Source organism: Drosophila suzukii, chromosome X (assembly GCF_043229965.1).
Source record: "Drosophila suzukii chromosome X, CBGP_Dsuzu_IsoJpt1.0, whole genome shotgun sequence".
In the NCBI taxonomy this organism is placed as follows: domain Eukaryota; kingdom Metazoa; phylum Arthropoda; class Insecta; order Diptera; family Drosophilidae; genus Drosophila; species Drosophila suzukii.
The window spans coordinates 1721157-1745095 of record NC_092084.1 but is presented as its reverse complement, the minus strand read 5'-3'; the positions used below and the strand labels follow the sequence as shown (position 1 = coordinate 1745095).

Here is a 23939-nt window from a genome sequence, read left to right as displayed (position 1 = left end):
AAAGCATATTTCCCTGGGTTATTTCCACAGCCCATTGCCGACTTTCAGGCAGTTAAAAAATCAACCAATAAATTTATTTACATTTCTCGTTTATTTATGCGTTTCGTGATCCATTTCTTAACCATTACAATATGACTAAGATGTGTATCTATAGTTCTCGCGATTCAGCCTTGGCTCTCTAGGTCAGCTCTTCATCTTGGAGTTCGGGGGCCAAAGCTTCGCCTGTTGCCAGTCAGTCCAAGTTCAGGAATCCAATTATCGAGGGTATCTGCAATTAGGCAAGGTGCACGCAGCTAATTACCACAAATGAAATAAATTCAAATTGGCCACTGATGATGACCTTCAAGGTCCACAAAATATATATCACCTTTTTCCAAAAAAAACCAACGACACAAAAGTCAAACACAATGCCCCCATCTAGTTTAAATGGCGCATGACATAATAAACAGATAAAAAAGAAGACGGGACCTGCTAATAATCATTTGTTTATAGTACCTACCTATATAAAATATTTACTACTTGATTTTCAAAAGTAAAAACATTACTTCGATGTATTTATATTATTTTCTAGGTTTAATTGTGCGAATTTGTTATTGGCCTCGTGGCTTTTACGCAAGTCGGCGAAATCATAAAGCCAATGATAATAAAAAGCTAGTTTGTCCAATTGCAACCGTCAAGCAATTATTCTCATATTTAAATATTAATTATATATGTATTTAACTGGCAACCGCCAGTTCACTGAACTCAACATCCCGGTAGCAGTATTATAATTACTATAAATTACCAACGACAAAGTTATGTAGGTTTTTACGTTTATTAAATTACATTTACACCAATGTTTTTAAGACTTATTTATAAAAAGAATTTGATCTTTAAATTGCTGCTTCTCTTTTTGTGCTTAAATGATGTAAGCCCTTTACAATTTAAATGTTACGTGCCTTGTTTGGTGACAGGTTATAGAACTTTATGAACTCAGTTCCGGAAGGTTAAGCATTCAATGAGGTTTCCTAAAGATAAGTTTTGGCGACCCTGACTTTGAAACAGGTTGTACCTTATGGAACTCACAACATCTCAATCGAGAATTAGGTTCTTTGAATTTGGCTAATATAAGAACCCAAAAGAACGGCCAGAAAAGCCCAAAAAACGAATTCAATTTGAGCAGAAAATCATTTGATTCTCATCCATTTCCTGGCAGCCAATCGAAATCAAACAATTCGCGTTAAGCACTATTGTTAAAGTATCTAAATACTTGAGCAAGCAAATACTTTGACACCTCCAGCTGCAATCGTAATCGTAAAAACTTCGGCAAGGCAGAAGATGAAAAAATAACCATAAACTGGTGTTCCCTGAACTTGACCTCCAATGGCATTCGAAGCGACCGACAAAGAGCCAACCACTAACAACCAACAACAACCACCGACCACCACTTGTTGTTGTTGTTGTGGGGAACACGTCACGATCGGTGGATCAGTGGATCGGTGGTTGGGTGGATCGAACTGCGGAGCGCCAAATTGAGCGTTAAGAGCTTCTCGTTTGGCTTCCTTTTGCAAACCCAATACTTATTAATTTATTTTGGCCCGATGACGGGGCATGTTTATTGTGGTTTGAATTTAAAATTCAGCAAGAAATATACGGAAGTTCTGGCAGCAGTATGTGTTTTTCAGATCTATTACTTTTATTATTATAGAAAAATATAGTCTTATTTAAAACAAGTAGGAAATGCTTAGAGGAAGTAAACTATTTTTTTTAACAATTGTTTCAATCGATTCAAGCCACTTGGGACGAAATCACTCCTGAGACATTTAAACGAATACTAGAATTCTTCATACAAATTTGGATGATATGCTTCACTATATTGCGATCTGCATTAATCACTCAAATATCAACAATAGTTTTATATATGTAAGTATATACATAATAGGGCTCTTAGATTCACAGCTCTTCAAGCCCGACTCTCAGTTGCCACCGTTAGTGATTCCATTTCTGATTCTGACTTGTCGTTTTCGGAACTCCTATTCCCACTCCCTTCAACTTAGTCGTTCCGCAACGTTGAGCGCAGTAACAATTAAGATACTGGAGCGCAAAAAGCAGAGATACGCCGAGATACTCGTGCTGGTACTCGAGGTAAAGAGCTGGCTAGAAATCGACTGTCATCATATTCCTTAGCTAGCTGGCTAGATACACTTAACTGGGCAACAGTCGCCATAGGCACGAAGTATATGTATGTACATATCTGTATCTGTATCTCTCGCCGCAAAAAACAATTGTTTATTATTTACGAGAATGGCAGGAGGCGGTCGCCTCAGGCCCATATCTCAATGTCCCCTTCTGCATATGGCCAGCATTAATTTCGTGGTCCTGGTCAAACCGTTTAGGTAAATGCACTGAGACTAATTTTTACAAAAATAGAATTAATGTTAAATTGCTAGTTGTTCGATAACCACATTATCGTTATTGGAAATTATAATAATGTCATTTAAGTGGATTTGGCAATGGGTTAATTCTCAATATCTGGTGGCTGGCTAATATGCATAGATTATTGTCCTATATCTTTAAGTTATCTTATTTTTTGTTGTGTTCAGCGAATTGCAACATTTTGCCAGGTGTTTGTGTGTCCAATTTGGCAAAAGGAAAGTGAAAGATCTTGGATAAACTGTATACTTTATTAGATTGCTGACATAATCGGAGATCAGCGGACCCTAATTAACCCCTAGAAATTCGGCTCTTAAATTGTTTATAACTACTATAACTATAGAGCTTCATTCATAGAACAATTCAACCTTCATTTGCTGATCGCTAATAAAGCTAATTGTGTAGATAAAAAAACTAATTTAGATTAACACAGGCTGCTAATTACAAGCACACTTTTTTTCATAATATTAAATTTAAAAAGATATCAAATTCAGTCATTTTTATACAATTTTTATCAAGTTTTGGCTATCCAAGATTCAAGTTAGAAGCTAAACCTTTCCAAAGCAAAATGTGGTTCAAGGGAGTGAGAGGTGAACTCACCTTGACTAACCTTTGATTCACAAAATGCATTCCCAGTTCGCTCACACCGGCTGATCCATATTCACGGTTGTTTGAATTTATAATTATATAGGCCTGATCAATTAGCAAACGACTGGCGATGTTGTAACCACAAATAAATGAGAAATATTGTGAGGTCAAAAAAATATAAAGCCCTTTGCCAACTAGTTTGTATCACGTTCTACTTCCGCGCAACAAAAATTGATTTCTTCATTATCGATTCTTTTCAAAAAAGCAAATACATTGTCTTTGGCCCCAAAGCCTTAACCGTGCCCCACAAGCTCGGTTTTGGAAATAGCCAATCGGCGAATTAGCGATCCCACAGATCAATGCTAACTTCGTCTTTTCGGATGCTCTGCATGTGGTGATTAGCGAACTTCCGCTAAATTATAACTATAAACACGAGGTGAGAGGAATTTGGGTAGGAGGTGGAGTACCCTGGAACATAGTAGACTAAATATATTAAATTTCTTATTTTTACCAATCTGCCTACTTGATGATGTTTCTAGTAGATACTTGATATATCAATAACTCATTACTAAACACTTTCGAAAGATTTTAACATATATGATCCATTTCCGTCGGTTTAATATACTCTATAACACTCTAACTCCTCCCTAAAAAGTTGTGTTTACATGGCATAATAAATAAACTTGGCTTTGTAAACAATCTAATTTTCAGTGGAAATCAAAGCACCTGAGAATATTTTCATTGAACTAGGATTCCAATAGTAAATAAAATGGGCTACACCCAAAAAAATCTTGCTTTTCTCTTAGAACCCATTATAAATATTTATTAATTATAACTTTTAAATAAATATTTGTGGGTTAACCCAAAAAGAATCTTCCTTTCAGATGATGAGTTCTTTCATAGAACCACTATTAAAGTTGATGACCAATAACCTGTAATCGAAGCCCCATCTGAACTAGACCTTTGTGTCTGGAGACTCGCTTCGTCATATTTTATATTCCACGTCCCCTCACCTTGGTGGTAATATCATCCTCCGGTTGCTCTTGGGGCGGTGCCATTTTTGCTCCTCCTCCTCGGATATCCTCGGACTCTTCGGAAGGCTAGTTACAAACGATTATGATCTGCACCAACAGTCCATAGATTGTCATTTCTTCTGCGTGAAAAACTCGTGAACTCAAATAACAAAAAAAGTTAAAAAAAATTTGTTGATTCTAGGTTCGCGCTTGATCTAACAAGTAAGTTGAATGCTAAGTGGCTTTTAAGTGAACCGCCTCGACTGACACTCCGTTTGCAACTGAATACCGACTGAGTTCGACTCACCATATCGATATGGTCGTCAAGTTACCAAGTCGCTGAAACCGAGAAACGCGCGCAAAACGCGGCGATTATGGCCAAAAAACTGGTTATCGTTCTGAGTTCTGAGTTCTCTGGTCTTCGGGTTTTCCCTCGCTCGCAGAAGAATCAGAATCAGTATCAGTAGAATTGGACCCAACCCACCGGGGGATGTGACGTCAGGTGAACTTGCCGCTTGAACTTTAAGTTGAAGGTCGCCAGACAAGTCGGTTGAGAAATGGAAATTGAAAATGAAAATTCAATGAAAATTAAGTGCTCACCTGGCAGATGCAGTCAGTCATTGGCATTGGCCAGAACAATCAAAAAGATAGATATACATGGGCAGATACATAGGTAGATATGTGTACGCACATGCAAGCGACTAAAGTCGCCCTTGAAACGCTAGCAAGCCGCTCGAAATTGTTTTTCACTTTTATTGTTTTTTCTCGCTGCACTTTGGCGAGCGTATTAGTTAGTTTGAATTGCAACGAGGAGACCTGTCGGTCTGGTTATGCCATAAAAAACAATTTTTTATATCGCCTATCAAAGCAAACGCCACAAAGAACCAATAAAAAGCCGGGCTCCAGCGAATTCCCAATAAAGTTAGATCAAAAGGGCTAGCTAAAAGTTAACTCCAGGGAAAACTTTATGAAAGTGGAAAAAAATATCATTACAATCCCTATAGGGTTGTCACATAAGGTACTGCAATTTGAGAGATTGAAGAAAATGCTATTGCGCTCATAATTGTCCTACAATCAAAACTAGGGTTTTAACATATATTTAGATTGGGGGTTGACAGATATATGTATAAGATATATTTTAAGGTATTATTTTTTGGGATGTGATGTATTCTTTTCATAATATATTTTATTTTGGCTTAATATATGTTATTCTGCATATTTTTCAAAAAATTATTATTTCCAAAGTCTTAACTTAAAACTCTCTTAACGAAGAGTATTCATTTCGTAATCCGATTCGAAACGTTTTCCAAGTGGCCGGCTACTTGCAACCGAGCTTCGCGTTGACACTTTGCCAAGTTCTGCTGCGCCTACACTTGAATCTAGAGTCTAGAGTTTTCAGTTTCAGATCTGAGCAGTGGGTCTTGACGGAGTCTGATGTTTCTAGTGCACGAGCGTTTTAAGTTCAATGCAAACACGACGGGTGACCAAATGAGGAGGAGGAGGAGTCGGAGCCGGAGTCGCACCAACTAACTCGACCGGACCGACGGACCAACTTGCCGGCATTCACAGAGAGTCACAGTCATAGTCCAATAATTATCAAATGTAAGCTGAGCGTAATTAAAAGCCAATCGTTCCAAGGTTATCCGCACACACAGCCGAATAATCCGCTTGCCAGCCAGCCATACGCCATATAAATAATGAATTCGCAGCTTTGATTAAACATTTGGGACTCCGAAAACGGTAACAACCGCCGAAAGTGCTCACTTTATATTTTATAAATAATAAATCTGAGACATGGACCGCACCCCCTGCAAGGAAACTCCTCTTTGATGCCCGACAGGTTCAGCTGGCTTGAACTATAGAATTATAATTGGTTAGCGCTTGACTTTAACGGCTTTAATGCTGCAATCGAGTTTAAATACATGTTCGCGAACGAAGGATTAGAAGGGAATTACTGGTTAGCAGCTGGAAAACCTGCTGTTTTGAAAAATGTTGGATATTATTTAAAAAATATTCCATACTATTATAATTTTCTAAAAGATATTTTTATTAACTGCGAAATTTATTCAATTCTCAAATAAAATCGTTCATTGAATACTACCCTGAAATCCTTTAAATACTATCTTAATAGTCGCCCAAAAAAACCATATTCCACATAAACAGATTGTCCACTTCCTTCCACATTTCGTTTACTTAGCAAAGGAATCAATCGACATTTAGATGTTTACAAGATAGAATTATGTACAAAACATAAGATAAGCGCTACACAAGGTGATGGAAGGGAAGGGGGCATGGGATCCGCCGCGGAGTAGGATCAGGAAGGTGCAGAATTCCATGCCAGAGAGTCTTTAATGCAAAGTATAAAAAAATGAATTACATCTACGTTTGAGCCATGCGAGGAGCTGCCGGAGCAGCAGGACAGGACTGGAAGGGGGGATCCGACTAACTGATCTCGTACTGATATGCATCGTCCGAGTCCTCGCCACTGGACAAGTCTCGTTTGCGTCGCCGCTGCTCCCGCTTGCTCAGCTTCTTGGCGGCTGGCGCAGGCTCCGGTTCTGATTCTGCTGGCGTGGGGGGCTCCTCCTCCGGGAGTTCCTCCTCTATGGCGGCCGCATCCTCGTCCGGCTCGTTGGCCTCCTCCTCGGCCCGCTTCTGCGTCTTGACCAGCTCGCAGAGATACTTGTAGCGCACCAGGCACTCCTCCTTGGTCTTCTCCGGCACACTGTTAGCGATCTTCTGCCAACGATCGCCGCCGGCCGTCTTCCGGTACTTGACTATCGCCGCCTCCAGGGCGCGTTGCTGCTCCTGCGTCCAGTTGGTCTCCGGAATGAGCATGCTCTTCTCCGCGGGAGCGCCAGCAGTGGCAGGCGTGGTGGTCGCCGTCTTCTTCACCTTCTCCTTGCGCTGCGCCTGCTGGGACTCCTGGACAATGTTCTCGGCCACGCTGTCCGTTTGGCCGGGAATTCGGTAGCCGTTCTCCTTCATCTTGGCTGCCATAAAGGTTACCTCCTGCACACTGCGGTTCATTGATTCGGCGATCGTGTTCCACCGACTGCCAGCCCCGCCAGGGTACTTCTTCACCAGTCGAATCAGCTCGGTGAGATCCTCGTCAGTCCAGAAGCCGCCGCTCACAGTGCTCTGCGCGAATAGGCATTCGATTAAAGGGGAGTTTACATTTACACTTCACAGGTTACCTTCTGGGAAGCTGGCCGAACTGCATCATCATCGGTCATCTCACGCGCCTGGATCTGCGAGTATCCACGCAGCTCCTCCTCGGTCTTCTCCGGCGCCTTGCTGTTTTGCTTGCGCTTGCGCAGGTTCTCCTTGTGCTCCCTGCGCAGGCGCGCCTGCTCCTCGGCCTCCCGCTCCAGTTCCTCCTGGCGACGGGCGGCCTCCATTTCCCTGCGGTTTCAAATATGAATCAGTAGACATATTGGCACTTCCCAGACCATATCACTTGCTAGCCCTTTCAAGGCTAATCGAATTTGGGTACCTTATCTGACCATATCAAAATACAAAGTGCTACACTTGATTGTCTTTCGACACAAAGACTGGCAGTTATTCTTTCTTTAGAAGCTATATTATATATCTGTATTGTAGGCCATTATTGACCAAATGATGCAAGTCATAACAAAGTGCAACCGTTTTTGAGGCCAAATGTTGTGTTGGCATGATGACTTATCTTTTTCTCAATTGAATTGCTGGTTGTTATCTACATATATTTCGGAGAATTGTGGGAACTCGAAATGAAATGGTTGGTAAAACCACATTTAATAAGTTTTCTTACAGAACATTACAGAAACCGCAATGAGGGATTGATAAGAGTGGTAATTAAAGTTCTCCAAAACTGAGGGAACGCAGAACGGATATGTGCCACACAAAACAATATATACATTCTTTGATATGTAAATATAACTTTAAATATACATCTATAATTTCTCTATAAAATGTTGCTGTCTTTAGCCAGAATACTCGACATTCCTTTTCTAAATAAACAAACCAGACCTCTTGCTAAACGGAGCAGGTTATCCTAATACTGAACTGCATATAAGGCAGACTGTATATGCTCTATAAGAAACCATAGGATAGAGGGAACCACTCACTGCCTGCGCTTCTCCAGCGCCAGTTCCTTGAGCTCGTTGGCCTTGTTGAAGCCGCTCATGATAGTGCGCGGAAGGTTCCACAGGGCCAGTGGGATCTGGATGGGCAGGGTGTTCAGCAGCGAGGGCATCGGTATCTCGCTGAGGATGACGTCCATGTCGATGTTCTTGTTCTTCTTCTGCAGCTTCTTCAGCTTGGTGCCGAACACCTGCTCGGCGGTGTACTTCTTTTCGAGGTAGGCCGCCCAGGCGAACAGGTACTGGCCCACGGTGGTGATCAGGAAGAGGATGAAAGCGCCCTCGTACAGGCCTATCTTGCGCATTCGGCGGTAGTAGTAGAGGGCCGACTTCCAGTTGGGCATGCCCTCCTTCAGCACCCGGTCGTACTTCTCGCGTCGCGACGGATCCTTGAGCACCTCGTAAATGGAGACGAGGTTGCGGAACTGAATGTTGGCATCCTCGGCGGCGTTCTTGTCCGGGTGCAGGACAATGGAGAGGGTGCGAAAAGCGCGCTTCACCTCGGGGCCCGTGGCCGTCTGGTTGATGCCCATGAATTCGTAGAAGTTGCGATTCACCTCCTCCACCAGGTCGAAGATCTCCAGCTCCTCCGAGTGCCACGCGTGGGCGCCGCCAGTGGCGCCGAGCAGCAGACAGCAGGCCAGAACAATGGCCAGGGGGTCGAGTCGCATCATTGTGATCCGGGAGCAGAATCGGGCTGGGCTGAAATCCAAATCCAAATCCAAATCCAAATTCAATGCGGCAGACCCACGCACGCACCACACAAACACACACGCACACAGACACACGGACGGGGCTCAGCTGGCAAGTGGCAACGTCAGCAGCCGTCGGCCAGCGTTGCCACCTCTTGGGAGCTAGGTACCTAGCTAACAGTTACCTAGGGACGGATTTCAATATTTAGCCTGATACTCACCGCAATCACGAAATAGGCAACAAAACGAAAATTTCCATAAGAAATTATCCAAATTTTGTATACAGATTTTAATTTCGTTGCCTGTTTGATTGAGGTAAGTATCTGGTCTAACCGACAAATAGGATTGTAGGTTAAAATTTTAAACATTCATAAAAAACTAATAGTTTTTTTTAAACTATGGTACATGTGTATAACACAATCTCTACAGAAAGTATCTCTATAGAAAGCTCTTGTCAATGTTATAATATGAATGTATTATTACATTGACAAGAGCTTTCTATCATTCCTAGTTTAATTATTTCTTATTCAACAATAATGTAATTTTTATTTAATTTGTAATTTAAAAACGTTCTAATTATAGATGGCTTTATTTTTGGTCTACTCCATTTTTTAAAGCGTAGTGATTGGCTAGCTTTTCCCATGCGAAAGGCGTCCTTCCTAGGTACATCTATTTCAAAACCCAACCGAAACACACACCACTAGCAACGGTTATCGATACAGTATGGTATATTTATGGTATATTTTCGGTATATTGGAATGGAAACTGTATAAAAGCACTTATTTTTATAATTCCTCTGTCACACTGCGAGATTTCATTTCAATTAGGGTTGTGGACCCTGGGATGTAGATAACCAAGTCATCTGATTTAAAATCAAAGAAAAGGAATTAAGCGACAATGCAGCTGCTCCGTTCGATCTGGCTGCTAAGCATCCTGCTCCTGGTGGCCGGCCAGCAGAGTCCGGCGGCTGGCCCCGCCTCCAAGGATCCTGCGGTGGCGGCCAATGCGGCGAATGCGACGCATTTGAACAGCACTTTGGTGACTCCAGGATCGAAGTCGGCACCGGGATCTCTAGGAGCTGCTGTAGGTGGTCCGGTCCAGACAAAGAATCCGGTTGTCCCTCAGCAGGACAAACCCGCCAACAATACGGCCGCGACGGAAAACGCAAGCAAGAAGAGGAATCGCACGGACACGGGCTTGCCCGCAGCTCCAATGGCCACTTCCAAGCCGGGGACAGGGGAGCAGAAGGTAACCAAGGTAAACGAGACAGCCAATTCCTCCTCCACCGCCACTACGTCCTCTTCTACTTCGACCACCACCACCACGGCCAAGCCAGCTGCAGGATCACCTATAGTCACTGATGGCCAGTCGATGCAGGATGTCACCAAGGTAGGCAAGTCGTCTAGCAATGGTCCCGCCATCCCCTCCAGCAGCAGCACCACGACAACCACCACAACCACAACAGCCACCACAACCACCACAACCACACCGAAGCCCAAGAAACCCAATGTGGCCGTGAGCACGGACGTGCACCAGGAGTGGGAGAAAGATGTAGAGCTGCACAAGACCCAGGAGAAGCCCGGTCCCGTCCAACCGCAGCCACCAGTCGGCACGCAGCCGGAGCCCGAGGTGCAGGGTCTGACTGGCAGTAGTCTGGCCGATCACGGGGACAACGGCTATGTGGTGCCCATTGTGACCGTGCTGCTGACTGTGCCGCTGGCCCTCGGCGTGGTGACCATAATGTACCGCCGCTTCCGCGACATGTGGAGCACCAGGCACTATCGTCGCATGGACTTCCTCGTGGACGGCATGTACAACGACTGACGAAGGCGCGGACGTCAGCCCGGCGGCAAGGGCGGGTGCCCCTCCTCCTCCGGCGCCCTTGGATGATGATTATTAGTTGTTTAAGTTGGATGTCCTTGCATCCAATGCAAGGTCTCCGGATCGAAAGGTAGAACGTGAGGAAAGAGGATGATGATGATGACACAAAACACGGATATTGCTCAGTCAATTAAAAAAAGAAAGGGATTCGCTTTGTAGCGCAAAATAGCTACTAGCTAGAAGACCCTTCCGAGGGGCCAAATTGAATTTAAACCAACTGATTTTCTCCGCTAAATTCGAGCGGTCTTTTACATTTAAGCATTTGGATTTATGTCAAGCATTTGTTACGAATCAAATTGATACCGACACTTATATATATATACCCAGTATATCCTATCTACTTAAGACTCTGTACACCAGATGCTGTATATTGGAGGCTGCGAATCAACCTCGACCATCATCAGCGCAATTAGCAATCACTCATTGAATCCACAATCTAGCCGTAATGTGCCTTACGAACCAGCTCTATATATATGATATACCTTTACACATGATATTCTCAATTTCCGAAGCTTACGAGATAAACTCTCCGCATTTACTTTACGCAACACAACACTCACTCAAAAAAAGCAGCAGAAACCAAAAAATCACAAGCAATCGGCCTGAAACAAGCAATTTTATTGCATTACGACATATATACACATTTATAGGTATATATACATATATTTCTTGTTGTTATCAAAGTAACAATTACAATAAAGCGAAAGGCAGTCAAATTGAATTTCTTGGGGAGTACTTATTATTATTTTTGAGTAGAATTTCTATAAGGCAGAACAACTGCCGATTCTTCATATTATGTTTAACTCGTAATCTTTGCCAGCCAAGCAATTTGCGTCGATTTAATGAGAATTTGTTCTAGATTAGAATATTTCAACATCCGACTTTGATGACTTATAAAATGAAATATGAAATAAAATCATATATCTACCCATATTTTATTTTTTAGAAAAAGCATATATCTTCTTTAAACCTACAATTCCAATTCTTTTCTTTTTTAAATAGTTATTAGAAAAGAGAATTGTTCCCAGAACATTATACAGTAGACGACGAAACAGGTGTTATTATCAGCAGTATAAATATTTGTTCAAGATGTAATACATTCCAAGAAGCACTCCAGCTGCACTACAAGCAACATCGATTTCGGTAGAAAATTATTTAACAACACATTTTACGTAAACTAAAGGTTTTGGTTAATAGGCAACCATAAGCAAAGATCTAGTCAAAATTTGTGATATATATGATTTTATATTATATTTTTCAAAAAATTGGTAGGGATAGGACATCAAGATTTATTCTACATTTCCATTGGTTGTAGTAAATCTTCTGGTTAACCCATTAATGTCACCATTTATGCTTTACGGGCCCAATCCCCGGAGACTGAGTCCCGTGGTGTTTTGAGAGCCCGAAGATCTGACCTTTGGCGATAATAGATCACCAGCGCCTGCTCCTCGCGTCTTGATTCAGACAAATGAGGAACGAGGAGTCTTTTCAGATGTAGATACACCTACACCCACCTCCCCACAGGCATCCCAATCTAAAAAACAAGAAACCCAAATAAACTGCCGAATGCTCTCAATGAAGTGGTTTATAAATGATCTCCATCTGCGAAGTTGTTCGAAGTTCGTTTCAATCATTTAAACAAAAAGAACTAAATTACCATCAAAGCGATGCGCGTGTCTGTGTGGTTGTAGGGAAATTTGGAAAAGCGGGAAAAGCGTTCGGCTCCGAAAATGTGTGAAATGAGCCGAACGATTACCACCGCCGTTGTTTTCACCTCCGTCTAGGGTACAGTTAATAATACCCATTAAATTAATGTATCCAGGGTATAATACATACAGAGGTCAAATGATACTAGTGTGTTTTTTAAACATCTATAACGAATAAGTCTAAAAATAGGAGTCAACAGGAGTAGTTAAAGATATTCTCAAATGTACATAATTGCCTAACCCTTTTGAAATTATCAAGTATAAAATGCATTGTACACGAATATATTCAGCTACATTAAATGTAGTCAACAAAAAATATTTGTGTAAAGCCCTAGATTGAAGCGTTTTCTAGCTAGATAAATGCGTTCTTAAAGTATTGGAATAGAGCAACTGAACTATTAGTATAATTGATATAAGGAATCGTTTTCAAAAAATGTATTCATCCTTACAGTTACTTAGAAATGGAGTTTATTAGTTTACATAGCATACCCACCATTAGTTTATGTTCTTGTGCGGCATGGTATGGTATTCCCCAGTCGAAACATCGAAGAATATGTAGAATAGTTTGATATTTCCTGTCTTTGGCTCTGCGTTTGGCGTTGTTGAATCTTGGCGTGCTCATTTGAAAACGTGCGCTGGACGCGTGCAGTTCTCGTTCGACCAGTTTCCTTTGGAATAGCCGTGAATTTGAAATCAGTTCGATTCAATCAGATCGGTGCCTCGATTCCTCGCGACTTTCCTCCTGCCAAAATGCATCCTGCCTCGCCGCACCAGCATCGCGCCCGCTTGAACGTCGGATCGCCGGGATCGGGTGGAATACAGGCCTCCTCCTCGACGGAGACCTTCCCGCTCACCCCGCAGCACGCGGTCCACATACCACCACCCACATCACTTCCCTATCAGGGACTAAAAACCTGTAAGACATCGAACCCAAAAAGGGGTTCGAAAATTATACCTTATTTGTTAACAGGATATTTTATTTATTCACAATCTGTTCCATTAGAATTAATTAATTTATTATTATTTAATTAATTTTCCACATTTAAAAGTAATTGAAATTTTATGGGGATATCTAACCATTTTTAAAATATTGACATTAAATTGAATATTTTTGAATATTTTAACTATAATGATAACAAATTTTAAACTGACATTGGTTTTTAAAGTTTTCAGAAATTATAGTAAGCAAAATGTAAAAATGTTTTAGCTTAAATTTCTACACTAAGGTGTACTTATAGTCAAGATAATATCATGATTATAATCATATACAAAAACTATTTAAAAAAGCTATGAACATTTTTATTTAAATATATTTTTGGCCTGATTACAAAGTTAAGAGCCCAAAAAAAATCGCATATGCCCACACGTTTGTGGGCAAGACTTCCCTGGTTTCTGGACCGGATTTCCAGATGCATATAACCAAATTATTCGCTTGGCGCTTTGTTTAGCTCATAAAAATACACGCACATTGACTGCCAGATACAAATAGTTTTTCACATTATACCACACACATGACCTCACAAAACTCTAGTGTTTCAGCAGCCCCGAGAATAATTCATAATTCATAATTCGGGCAAATGTGCGATTAATGCGATATAAAATCATAATCAACGCGCGAGGTGAGGCGACTCGGAGTCCCATGAATCATTTCATTGAGCAGAAAGATGAATCTGCGATGGTTCGGCACAATTTTTAGGATCGTATCGAGTCAGGGCCTATTGAATCGTATCGATCGTACCGACACCGACCACCTATGAAGTATGCAATATAAACTGTGCGCCGACATATAAAAATAAATAGAGATTATCGAACGCACCGGTACGTATCCGTGTTATAGATCGTATTGTCGAAACTCGTAGGATAAACAGAGCAGCGGAATACTCAACACCCAGCCATGGACGTAAACATGGCCACCTCTGGAAATAAATACATAGTTCCAGAGAGCCAAACAAAAAAGGGAAAACCAACAAAATCAGAGATCATATTCACGAGCACGAGCTCTGCAGCCATAAACAACAAGTTCCCATTCCCATTGCCATGTACATAGTTAGTCAAGCATAAAAAGTGCTCGGGCCAACCGATCCAAGGCAACTATTCGTGGATATTTATGGAATTTATGCCATTTGTACTAGATCAAAAGCAATTTGTACAAGTTAATTGCCCCAAAACAGAAGCGTGGAATATGCTGGCGATCACCGAAACCACTTTCCATCGTAAATAAATAAACAAAAGACTATTCAAAAAGGATAATAAAAGAAGTAGCTAATACAAATTATTATTAGGTCAGTGACTTGTTTACTTTTACCTATAGAAATTAATAGTAAACACTTTTTCAAATCAACCTTTTCAATTTAAACAGAAATATGTAGTAGTAAAATGCGTTCTTATAGTAAAATAGTTTCTTTCGGTTCAGGTTACCAGTTGATTAGTGGCCGACAGGTGTTATACAAAATGCACAGAGCTTTCCGCGAACACTTCAGCATATGTTTAGGGGATACCATTTGAAGTTTTCCTTATAAAACCTTCTAAACGTATTTCCTATCCAAATTCGATCTTTGCAATTAAAACGAAATTGGTAACTGTGACTGTAAAAAGCCCTCCGTGAATTCTCCAGCCGTTGGTTAAACTGAAGTTTGTGGGATACCCTTTGAAATGTTCATAATCATATAACTTTCGAACGTTCTTTCTACAGCTGAAAATGATGACATGGGCTGCGTGGAGATACTGGCCACGGTGGTGTCCGTGCTAATCATGGTGCTCACCTTTCCCATTTCGGTGTTCATCTGCTTCAAGGTGGTGTCCGAATATGAGCGGGCGGTGATCTTTCGGATGGGCCGCCTGCGCAGCGGCGGAGCCCGCGGTCCCGGTGTTTTCTTCGTGCTGCCCTGCGTGGACGACTACTATCCCGTGGACCTGCGCACCGTTTCCTTCGACGTGCCGCCGCAGGAGGTACTCTCCAAGGACTCGGTCACGGTCACCGTGGACGCAGTGGTCTACTACCGCATCAGTGATCCCCTAAAGGCGGTCATCCAGGTGTACAACTACAGCCACTCGACCAGTCTCCTGGCGGCCACCACGCTCCGCAATGTACTCGGCACCAGGAATCTCTCCGAGCTGTTGACCGAACGGGAGACCATCTCGCACACCATGCAGATGTCCCTGGACGAGGCCACCGATCCCTGGGGCGTTAAGGTGGAGCGTGTGGAGATGTGAGTAGTCACTGGGTGGACACTCAGTCCAGCATCCGTTAACCATGATCCACTTGCAGCAAGGACGTCTCGTTGCCAACTGCCCTCCAGCGGGCGATGGCCGCTGAGGCGGAGGCGGCGAGGGAGGCGCGAGCGAAGGTGATTGCCGCTGAGGGAGAGATGAAGTCGTCCAGAGCCCTGCGCGAAGCCTCCGAGATCATCTCCGCCAGTCCGTCCGCCCTGCAGGTGAGTTGAGGTTCACCTGGAACAGGGAATATCACTTCCTGTTTAAATCTTGTCTCTTTTAGCTGCGATACCTGCAAACCCTGAGCAGCATTTCCACCGAGAAGAACTCGACCATCATCTTTCCGCTGCCCATGGAGCTGCTCACGCCCTTCCTGAACACCCAGGCCTACTCGCAACAACAGCAACTGCAGCACCAGCAACATCAGCAGCAGCAACACCAGCAGCAGCAACACCAGCAACATCCTCCTGCTCCTGCCACGCCGCTCCATCGGCACCAGCACCAGCACCACCAGTGACGCTCGATGTCGGTGCTGCAGCCATATCTGGAGGCACTGCATCGATGCGAGCTGCGGCGCCAGCAGGAGCAGCGCCGGAACGGAGGAGCTGCAGTGCGATCGGCGGATGACGATGACGACGACCTCGTTGGCTTCCTGCTGTAGTGGAACACGGCAGCAGCAGCGACACCCAGCGGAACTGGCCGGGAAATACCCGGGAAACGTGTTACCCAAAAATTCGAGCCGAATTCTTTTTAAAGATTTTGATATGTATTTCTTTTTGGACTTTAACTTGGCAGATCACCCTTGAATAATCCTTTCCAGTACAAAATATCTGCTGATAATCTTTATATTGATCTACGATGGTATTCCAAGATTCAGGGTATTCCAGGGTATTATATCATGTTTTTTGTCATTTACTGTTGTAAAACCATGATTCATCTTAGCAATAAGCCGAGACGTTAACTATAAAGTAACCAATATTAAACATTGCTTGTGTGGTATATTAAGACCCAAATTATGCCAAATACAAAAGAACACTATAAAAAAGTACCAATTTTTGGTCAAAAATCATGGATTTGGCAAAAGCTACCTAATAAAAAAATATAATAATATCTAAAACATAAAATCGTTTCTGGGTTTTCCCCTTTTTCGATTTTTGAACCTTATCTAAATGACACCAATGCCTGCGATTTGCATACAACATATACGAATTGAAGAGATAAGGGCTGAGGTCGCATGAGTCACTCGATTCAGTTGGTTGGACCAGGCTAACCTCTTGACTCGTGAGTAAAACCGCGTCTTTATACTCTGGCTGAGATTACAAATTGATTAAAAGTTGAATACTTTTAGCGCTGATAAGAAAAGCTTTCATTGATCGATGGACGGAGTAATCGCGTTTTCTTGCAGAGCAGAGTGACTCATCACTGGCCCATGCCACTCGATTTACAAAGCCAGTCTCAAGAGGGGGTTCTAGGTTTTTCCCCAGATTTAATCACACTGGATTATAAAGTGTAGGTACTACTAAAATTATGAATATTACATCATATTAGCTTTACGATCACTGGATTAAAGCTTATTCCTAAGATGTGGTTTTTATAATGCAAAGTCGGGATTTCAAAAAAGATATTTTTGATATAAGAAAATAAATTATGATAGTTGGTTTCTTTACAGAAAAACAATATCTTCAATAATATAGTACCAATTTTGGTACTTGGTCATATTTCTTCACTAATTGGCACTCAATGTGCTCCCGCTTTTGAACCGCTCGGAAGCTCAGTGGAGCGATAAAGCCAATGCGATATTTCCCATTCGAGAGAACTGCGCGCTCTTCTTATCAATGGGAATGCTTTTGGGCACTCCGGTTGGTTTTGCGGCGGTTCCCGCGACAGTTTCGAGTGCATAGCCAACCGGAGAGGAACGAAGAACATCCAATGATGGAGCCGAAACAGGATTCGCCCGTCTACGCCAACTACGAGGACATGCGAAACTCCGGTCCTACGAGCTCTACGGCCTACATGGTCAACATGGGCCCCGGTGAACTGGCTCCCGAGGACCCGGCTCGGACTCCCGGACCCACTCAGCAGTACCGCGGCTTTAAGACATGTACGTTGTGCTTTTTAGAGGAACTGAAAAAAAACAGCTACGCTGTTCTTAATCCAAACTATCATATAATATAAAAAGTTGGACACTATGTACTGTAAAACATTAACCACTTCGGATCTATAGCTCTTTAACTTCCTGGAAACGCTGTTTTAGATAAGATTACGATTTAAAATTGATCGCGTGTGAAATTGCATCCCAGAAAATTTGAGCCTTGCAAAATCGTAAACCAATAACCCTGAACAGTCTTATCGGGCGATTCTGTAAATGCCGAATCGTAATCAACACCCCAAACACAACCACACAATTATTCTCAAGTGGAGTTGATAGGGGATCTAAAACTATAAACACGTTGGACGATATTCTCGGAGTAGATAGTTGTTGGGAATTTGTTCTGTTTACGGAGTATTGTATATCATTATCCCACTTAATCCTCATTAATTCCTAAGACGTCCTAGTTTGTAGCTTTTATTGATGCATATCTCACATCGACCAAAGCAATTGTAATAGTATTTCTAATCAAAAGAATTTTTATTGATTTGTAGATAAGAAATTGCCTATTGGTGATTGCCGTTTATCCAGTCCTTTTTTATTTAATTGATATATGTTTTCTTTGTTTGCGGATATCTTTAAACATTTGTATGGCTATTGCTTTCTTAAAGAATGTTATAAAAAAGTCCCCGTATTTCTCAATGAAATGAAGATAAGTTTACTCAAGTAGGTGGTGACTTCCCGGAAACTCGAAATTACAATAAGAAAGTACTCGAAGAATCGTGAGCTTCCACTTAGAAATAGAAAACAGCCGTATCTACGTTCTCCTTTTGGAATATTTTAAAAATAAAATAAAATAAAAATAAAAGATGCAATAATGGTCAGCCGCCTGCCACTAATGTCTCCAGATCCAAAAAATAATCTTTCACTACACTTTTGTTTTGCAGCGGAGAACGAGCCGAAGGGCTTCATGGAGTGGGTGGTGACCTTCTTCTCTGTGCTGATCTTCATCATCACCTCGCCCATCGCCATCTTTATCTGCTTCAAGGTGGTGGCGGAGTACGAGCGGGCGATCATCTTCCGCCTGGGCAGGCTGAGCGGCGGGGCGCGTGGTCCGGGCATGTTCTTCATCTTGCCGTGCATCGACGAGTACCGCAAGGTGGACCTGCGGACGGTTACCTTCAATGTGCCGCAGCAGGAGATGCTGACGAAGGACTCGGTGACGGTCACCGTGGATGCGGTGGTCTACTATCGGATCAGCGATCCCCTGTACGCAGTGGTGCAGGTGGAGGACTACAGCTTGTCCACCCGCCTGCTGGCTGCCACCACGCTGCGGAACATCGTCGGCACCCGCAATCTCTCTGAGCTGCTCACCGAGCGCGAGATCCTGGCCCACACCATGCAGTCCACCCTGGATGAGGCCACCGAGCCCTGGGGCGTCATGGTGGAGCGCGTGGAGATGTAAGCTTAGAGCATTGCTAATCCTTGTTTATTTATGATCCTGATCCTGATCGATCACTTGCAGCAAGGACGTCTCCCTGCCCGTTTCCATGCAGCGTGCCATGGCCGCCGAGGCAGAGGCCGCCCGCGATGCTCGTGCCAAGGTGATTGCAGCCGAGGGCGAGAAGAAGTCCGCCACGGCCCTCAAGGAGGCCTCCGATGTCATCTCCTCGAGCCCCTCAGCGCTGCAGGTTAGTGTTGACCTCGCCCACCTCCTCTAGAGCACCGATCACCATCCGAACTCTCTCCCACAGCTGCGCTACCTGCAGACCCTGAGCAGCATCTCGGCGGAGAAGAACTCCACGATCATCTTCCCCTTGCCCATGGAGCTGCTGACCCCGTACCTGGCCAAGTACGCCCACTTGATGGGGCCGCCACCGCAGCCTCCGCAAGAGCAGGAGAAGTCCGACAACCTGCTGTTGAATGCCCAGGCCGCTTGGCCCAAGACAAACCTATGATATAACCGAAACGTATTGCGCAGAGATCGCAAATCTTGAGTATTTCTCCTTTTTTCGCAAAGGAAAACTGAATTAGAAAGTTATAAAATAACTGATATGATTTATATTTGATTGTTCTATTAAATTCTATATGACATTTCGAAAAATCATCCATTTGTAGGACATTCCTTTAAAATTTAACTGAAATTAGTCAGGATATGAGATTTTTCTACTTGTATTTTGTATTAACAAAATTGAAAGTACACTTATTTTGTAATTTTAATCAAAAGATTAAAAATATTTTTCTTCGTGATCACTATACACAAGGTTCCCAAATGAGGTTATCCAATTTTATAAATAACCAATAATTAATTTTAAAGATGATTTCATTGAATTCAACTTAAATAAGGGTTGCAATAAACCCACAACCAGATAATAAATAAAACTTGGTTAAACAAACTAAAATCACGGTGTTAATATTTTCTAAATATCAAAAATAACGAAAGACACTTACAAGTTTCCTTGTCATTTACAACAAATATACGTGGGCCGGATCCACGGCCAAGGAATGGATGGCACTTTGGGCCATGGTCCTCTGGAAATTGGAGTCTCCGGCCACGATGAGCACGCGCTTTCCGGGTATGGAGGGATTGGCGTGGGTGGCCAGTCCGGAGGCGTCCAAGCGGGACATCTTGGCCGTCTCTCTGTAGCGCAGACTCCGCCGGAGATTTGGGCACTCCTGATCGCAGTGTCCCGCCTCCTGGCAAGCGGCAGATTCGCACTGCTGATGGGGCAGGTAGAGGCAGCTCCTGTAGTTCCAGAAGTGGGCGAACTCAAGCAGCTCCTCGCGAAAGTAGACGTGCTGCAGGTCGCGGGCGCACACCAGGTGCCACAGGCGACTCATATCCTCCTCGTTCTCTAGCACCTGCCGGACCAGCGGCAAAGTGGGTGCAATGGCCACGCCCTGGGCGAGAATATAGATGCACTTGGCCTCTGTTGGGTCATGTAGGTATTGCCCGATCGGTCCGCGGAACTCCAGCAGATCGTTGGGCCGCACGACAGCGAGGTGGCGGGACATGGGCCCTCCCCGCTGCAGCTTCACCAGAATACGGAACTCCTTGGCCAGAAAATCACTCCAGTAGGGCGAATAGGGACGGAGCAGGGAGCCCACGCGCATCATTACATGGTGTCCGGGTGGAATGTCAAGCACCGTGTCCTCCGTTCCCGTCTCCGCTTCCACCTTCTCCTCCTCCTCGGCTGCGTGGCCAAAGTGCAGGAGCAGCACCTGGCCACCCAGCGAGTCCCGCCGCAACAGCCGGAATTTCGTGTAGCTCAGGATCACATTGCGTTTGCCGGCCAGCAGGACGCGATTGCTCGGGCGGGGCTTGTTGTCCAGGATGCAGTGGGTGCAGCCATTGCCGCAGCAGTCGGAGTCCTGCAGCAGCTCCTCCTGCGCCTCAGCATCCTGCGAATCCGTATAGTTTTTTGTCATTTCCATGAAGCCACCAATTTTGGCGGTATTTTAGTTGATACTAAAAATAGTATTTAAATACTGCCTATCGATATATCTACCATCTCCAATACCTTGGTTTTTTTTAGTTTCGAAAAAAAGTGTCTGGTCAATAGTGTGTAAATAAAACAAAGAGAAGGGAATAAATAAAGAGGGTCAGTTTAGATCGACACCAGGCACCGAGTACTAACTGCCCCTCATCCCACAACCAGCAGCACCGCCCCGCTCCCGCGGAGATCGGACGCAGTGCGGCGAGAGCCCACAAGCAGAGCAACTAGTGTCCAGTTACCAGGTGTCCCGTGTCCCGTTGTCCAGTAACCAAGTGTCCACATCTCTATGGTGTCGCCAGCAACATGAACCTGGAATCCCTGTTCCGCGACTTCAATCCCTGGTGAGAAGTCCCCGACTGCGGACGTGCCCAGAGCGAGGCGGAGGAAATCCAGTCTCTAATCGGCCATGTTCTCTTGCAGCAAATTCATCGTGCACTGCAGCCTGTTCACCTTTGTCACGCTCTTCGCCTTGCGCCTGGACAACTTCATAGGTTGGTACTGCTTCTCTGTAGAATCTGAGGCCACTACACCAGCTCCATTCATCTCTCATACCGAAAATAACAACGGGGTCTAGCAAATTCTCCAGCTTGGGGCCTTGTGAACTACCTTCTGCAAAAGGAGTTCTTCTCATCCACCCACTACGGACATATATTATCCTCTCAACACATGGGTAACAAAGAGATCTAGAGGAATCCTCGAGTTAGCCAGTTATATGATAGTTGTCTAGTTATGTATAGGATGGGAGGTACTATATGATAGTATGTCCAAGAGATAATCTTATATTCGCTACTAAATTCTTCCTGATAGAAAGCTCTATTACTATATTCTTGAAACGTGACGGATTAATTTTTGCCATTTTAACAGCTAGGGAAGTCTATCTTATGTTTATCCCAAACCGTGCAATAAGTTATCCCAAACTAGAAGAACCAGTTCATTTTGTATAGTTGTTTAATCGAATGCCTTTTCACAGACTGGCCCTACTGGGCGATCTTCACACCGCTGTGGATATGGAAGTGCACCGCCATCCTGGGCGCCATCGTGGGCGCCATCGTTTGGTGCCGGTATCCCCACTACCGCCTCGAGGGCGACGCCTACACGCAGTTCAAGGCGATGCTCATCTCGCTGGCCCTTCACCTGATCCTCCTGATGTTCGAGCTGCTGGCCTGCGATAAGCTGACCTCGGACCGCCACCTGTGGGTGCTGGTCTTCATCCCGCTGATCTTCGGCTCGGTGGTGAGCGTGGGCGCCTGCGTTTGGGCCGTGAAGCACGATCGCTCCTTCGAGCTGGAGCTCTTCCTGGCAGTCAATGCGCTGCAGTTTGTCTCGCTGCCGCTGAAGCTGGATCGCTTTGTCTACTGGAACTGGGACGTGGTGTTCGTGCCAATGTGGATTGTTATATGCCTGAGCTTGGTCAGCGTGCTGTACAACATCATCTTCTGTGGCATCATGATGCGCACGCCGGAGGTCTCGCTGCAGCAGAAGAAGGCGGCATTGAACGCGGCGGTGGGAAACATTTGCACGGTGCTGCCACTGCTCTGCTTTCAGGTGAGGGCCCACGTTAAATCCGGTAAGGAAACGAGCCATACTAACCATACCATCCATTCCGCCAGGTCGTCATCTGTGACAAGCTCGACGGCGAGCTTAAGTTCCCGTACATCGTGGTCTTCTCGCCCCTGCTCGTCTCCATTCTGGCGCTAATCATCCTCAGCTTCACGGCCAAGGGCGGCAACATGTGGTGGTTCGGCATCCGCAAGTCCTTCAGCCAGTTTCTGTTGTCCGCGATGCCGTTCCTGCAGGAGTACGGCAACATCAGCTACCACCCGGAAACGCATAGCAATGCCGGGCAGTCCATGCCGCTGGATGCCACCTCCTCGTCGACGAGTATGGCGGCCAGCGAGCAGCTACACGAGTTTGGCAAGCACGACAAGAAGAGCAAGAAGGGGGCCAAGAACGACATCCTCAAGCCGGTGGTGCCTTTCGTCAGCATCGACCTGCCGGACTAGATATATATACACATGTATAGGCGACCAGCACTGCACAGGAACAACAGCAACAGTAACAGCAACAATAAATAGCAAGAACCACGTAGCCCTAAGGACAGCCTCTCAGCACGCGCACACGGAGACGGCGACGCCGCACACCTTTGTTCAGGTGTTCATATATATTATACATAAGCATTGCATACCCAAACAGACTCACACATCGGCCGTAGCTTTTAGACTCGTACTGAATTTTAATTGTAAGACAAATGCTAACACCCCATGCCGCCCCCAGCCACGCCTATCGTCCCCTCGCATCCGCCTGCATATAATAGCCGCACATATATAGAGGCCCTGACCACACAGGTTGCTGTGTCCAACCCAGACCCAAATCGACCATCACCTTGACCACCATTCTCTTTTCCAAACTGAACCAGACCGCACCATACAACACTTGACTCTCGGCCTTATATATGTGCTAATATATGTTACATCCCTCACACTTTCAGAAACCACTTATGTGTAATGCCGTACGATAAAGTGTAAATAATTTACAAAACTACAAGAAAACAAGAAATATACTTAAGTGCTTCCAACACAAAATGGAATTGCGATTTCGACTTCTATTTAAGGGTCGGATTGGAAAAACCGAGATCTGGCCTATAATCAGAGATGATATATACATATTTTGGATAAAGTTTCACAAGTAAAGTAATACTATATACATATCTGAACGAATTCTTGTAAG

At 44.1% G+C, this 23939-nt stretch overlaps 6 protein-coding genes across 9 annotated transcripts; 4 read left to right on the top strand and 2 right to left on the bottom strand.

The window, feature by feature from the left end:
* Positions 1 to 72: 72 nt before the first annotated feature.
* Positions 73 to 21171, bottom strand: LOC108015415 (NADH-cytochrome b5 reductase-like). Of its 3 annotated transcripts, none has more exons than XM_036820607.3 (2): positions 20167 to 21171; positions 73 to 268 (listed from the first exon to the last, which is right to left on the bottom strand). In XM_036820607.3, exon 1 carries the CDS (start codon positions 21148 to 21150, stop codon positions 20182 to 20184), a length of 969 nt encoding a protein of 322 aa, XP_036676502.3. In that variant the 5' UTR covers positions 21151 to 21171; the 3' UTR covers positions 73 to 268; positions 20167 to 20181. The 3 variants fall into 3 exon arrangements, with proteins under 3 accessions (XP_036676502.3, XP_036676503.3, XP_070853318.1); XM_036820608.3 differs by lacking the exon at positions 73 to 268 and adding an exon at positions 9638 to 13327; XM_070997217.1 differs by lacking the exon at positions 73 to 268 and adding an exon at positions 19762 to 20111.
* On the bottom strand, positions 6186 to 8930 carry LOC108015406 (uncharacterized protein F54F2.9). The gene is made up of 3 exons (XM_017081830.4): positions 8120 to 8930; positions 7211 to 7418; positions 6186 to 7154 (listed from the first exon to the last, which is right to left on the bottom strand). Exons 1-3 carry the CDS (start codon positions 8806 to 8808, stop codon positions 6456 to 6458), a joined length of 1596 nt encoding a protein of 531 aa, XP_016937319.2. The 5' UTR covers positions 8809 to 8930; the 3' UTR covers positions 6186 to 6455.
* On the top strand, positions 9724 to 11428 carry LOC108014999 (salivary glue protein Sgs-3). The gene has a single exon (XM_017081224.4). It carries the CDS (start codon positions 9724 to 9726, stop codon positions 10648 to 10650), a length of 927 nt encoding a protein of 308 aa, XP_016936713.3. The 3' UTR covers positions 10651 to 11428.
* LOC108015039 (band 7 protein AGAP004871) lies at positions 13164 to 16728 on the top strand. Its single transcript, XM_017081271.4, has 4 exons — positions 13164 to 13329; positions 15106 to 15622; positions 15682 to 15847; positions 15910 to 16728. Exons 1-4 carry the CDS (start codon positions 13164 to 13166, stop codon positions 16141 to 16143), a joined length of 1083 nt encoding a protein of 360 aa, XP_016936760.3. The 3' UTR covers positions 16144 to 16728.
* Mec2 lies at positions 17502 to 20117 on the top strand. The gene is made up of 4 exons (XM_017081845.4): positions 17502 to 17727; positions 18663 to 19176; positions 19241 to 19406; positions 19470 to 20117. The coding sequence occupies exons 1-4, from the start codon at positions 17556 to 17558 to the stop codon at positions 19671 to 19673; spliced, it is 1056 nt and encodes a 351-aa protein (XP_016937334.1). The 5' UTR covers positions 17502 to 17555; the 3' UTR covers positions 19674 to 20117.
* Positions 21172 to 21240: 69 nt separating the features above from the next.
* LOC108015310 (transmembrane protein 185B) lies at positions 21241 to 23799 on the top strand. 2 transcript variants are annotated; one of them, XM_036820606.3, is made up of 5 exons: positions 21241 to 21317; positions 21378 to 21553; positions 21633 to 21703; positions 22183 to 22757; positions 22823 to 23799. In XM_036820606.3, the coding sequence occupies exons 2-5, from the start codon at positions 21516 to 21518 to the stop codon at positions 23213 to 23215; spliced, it is 1077 nt and encodes a 358-aa protein (XP_036676501.1). In that variant the 5' UTR covers positions 21241 to 21317; positions 21378 to 21515; the 3' UTR covers positions 23216 to 23799. The 2 variants fall into 2 exon arrangements, with proteins under 2 accessions (XP_036676501.1, XP_016937179.1); XM_017081690.4 differs by having other exon boundaries at positions 21243 to 21553.
* The last annotated feature ends 140 nt before the right edge of the window (positions 23800 to 23939 follow it).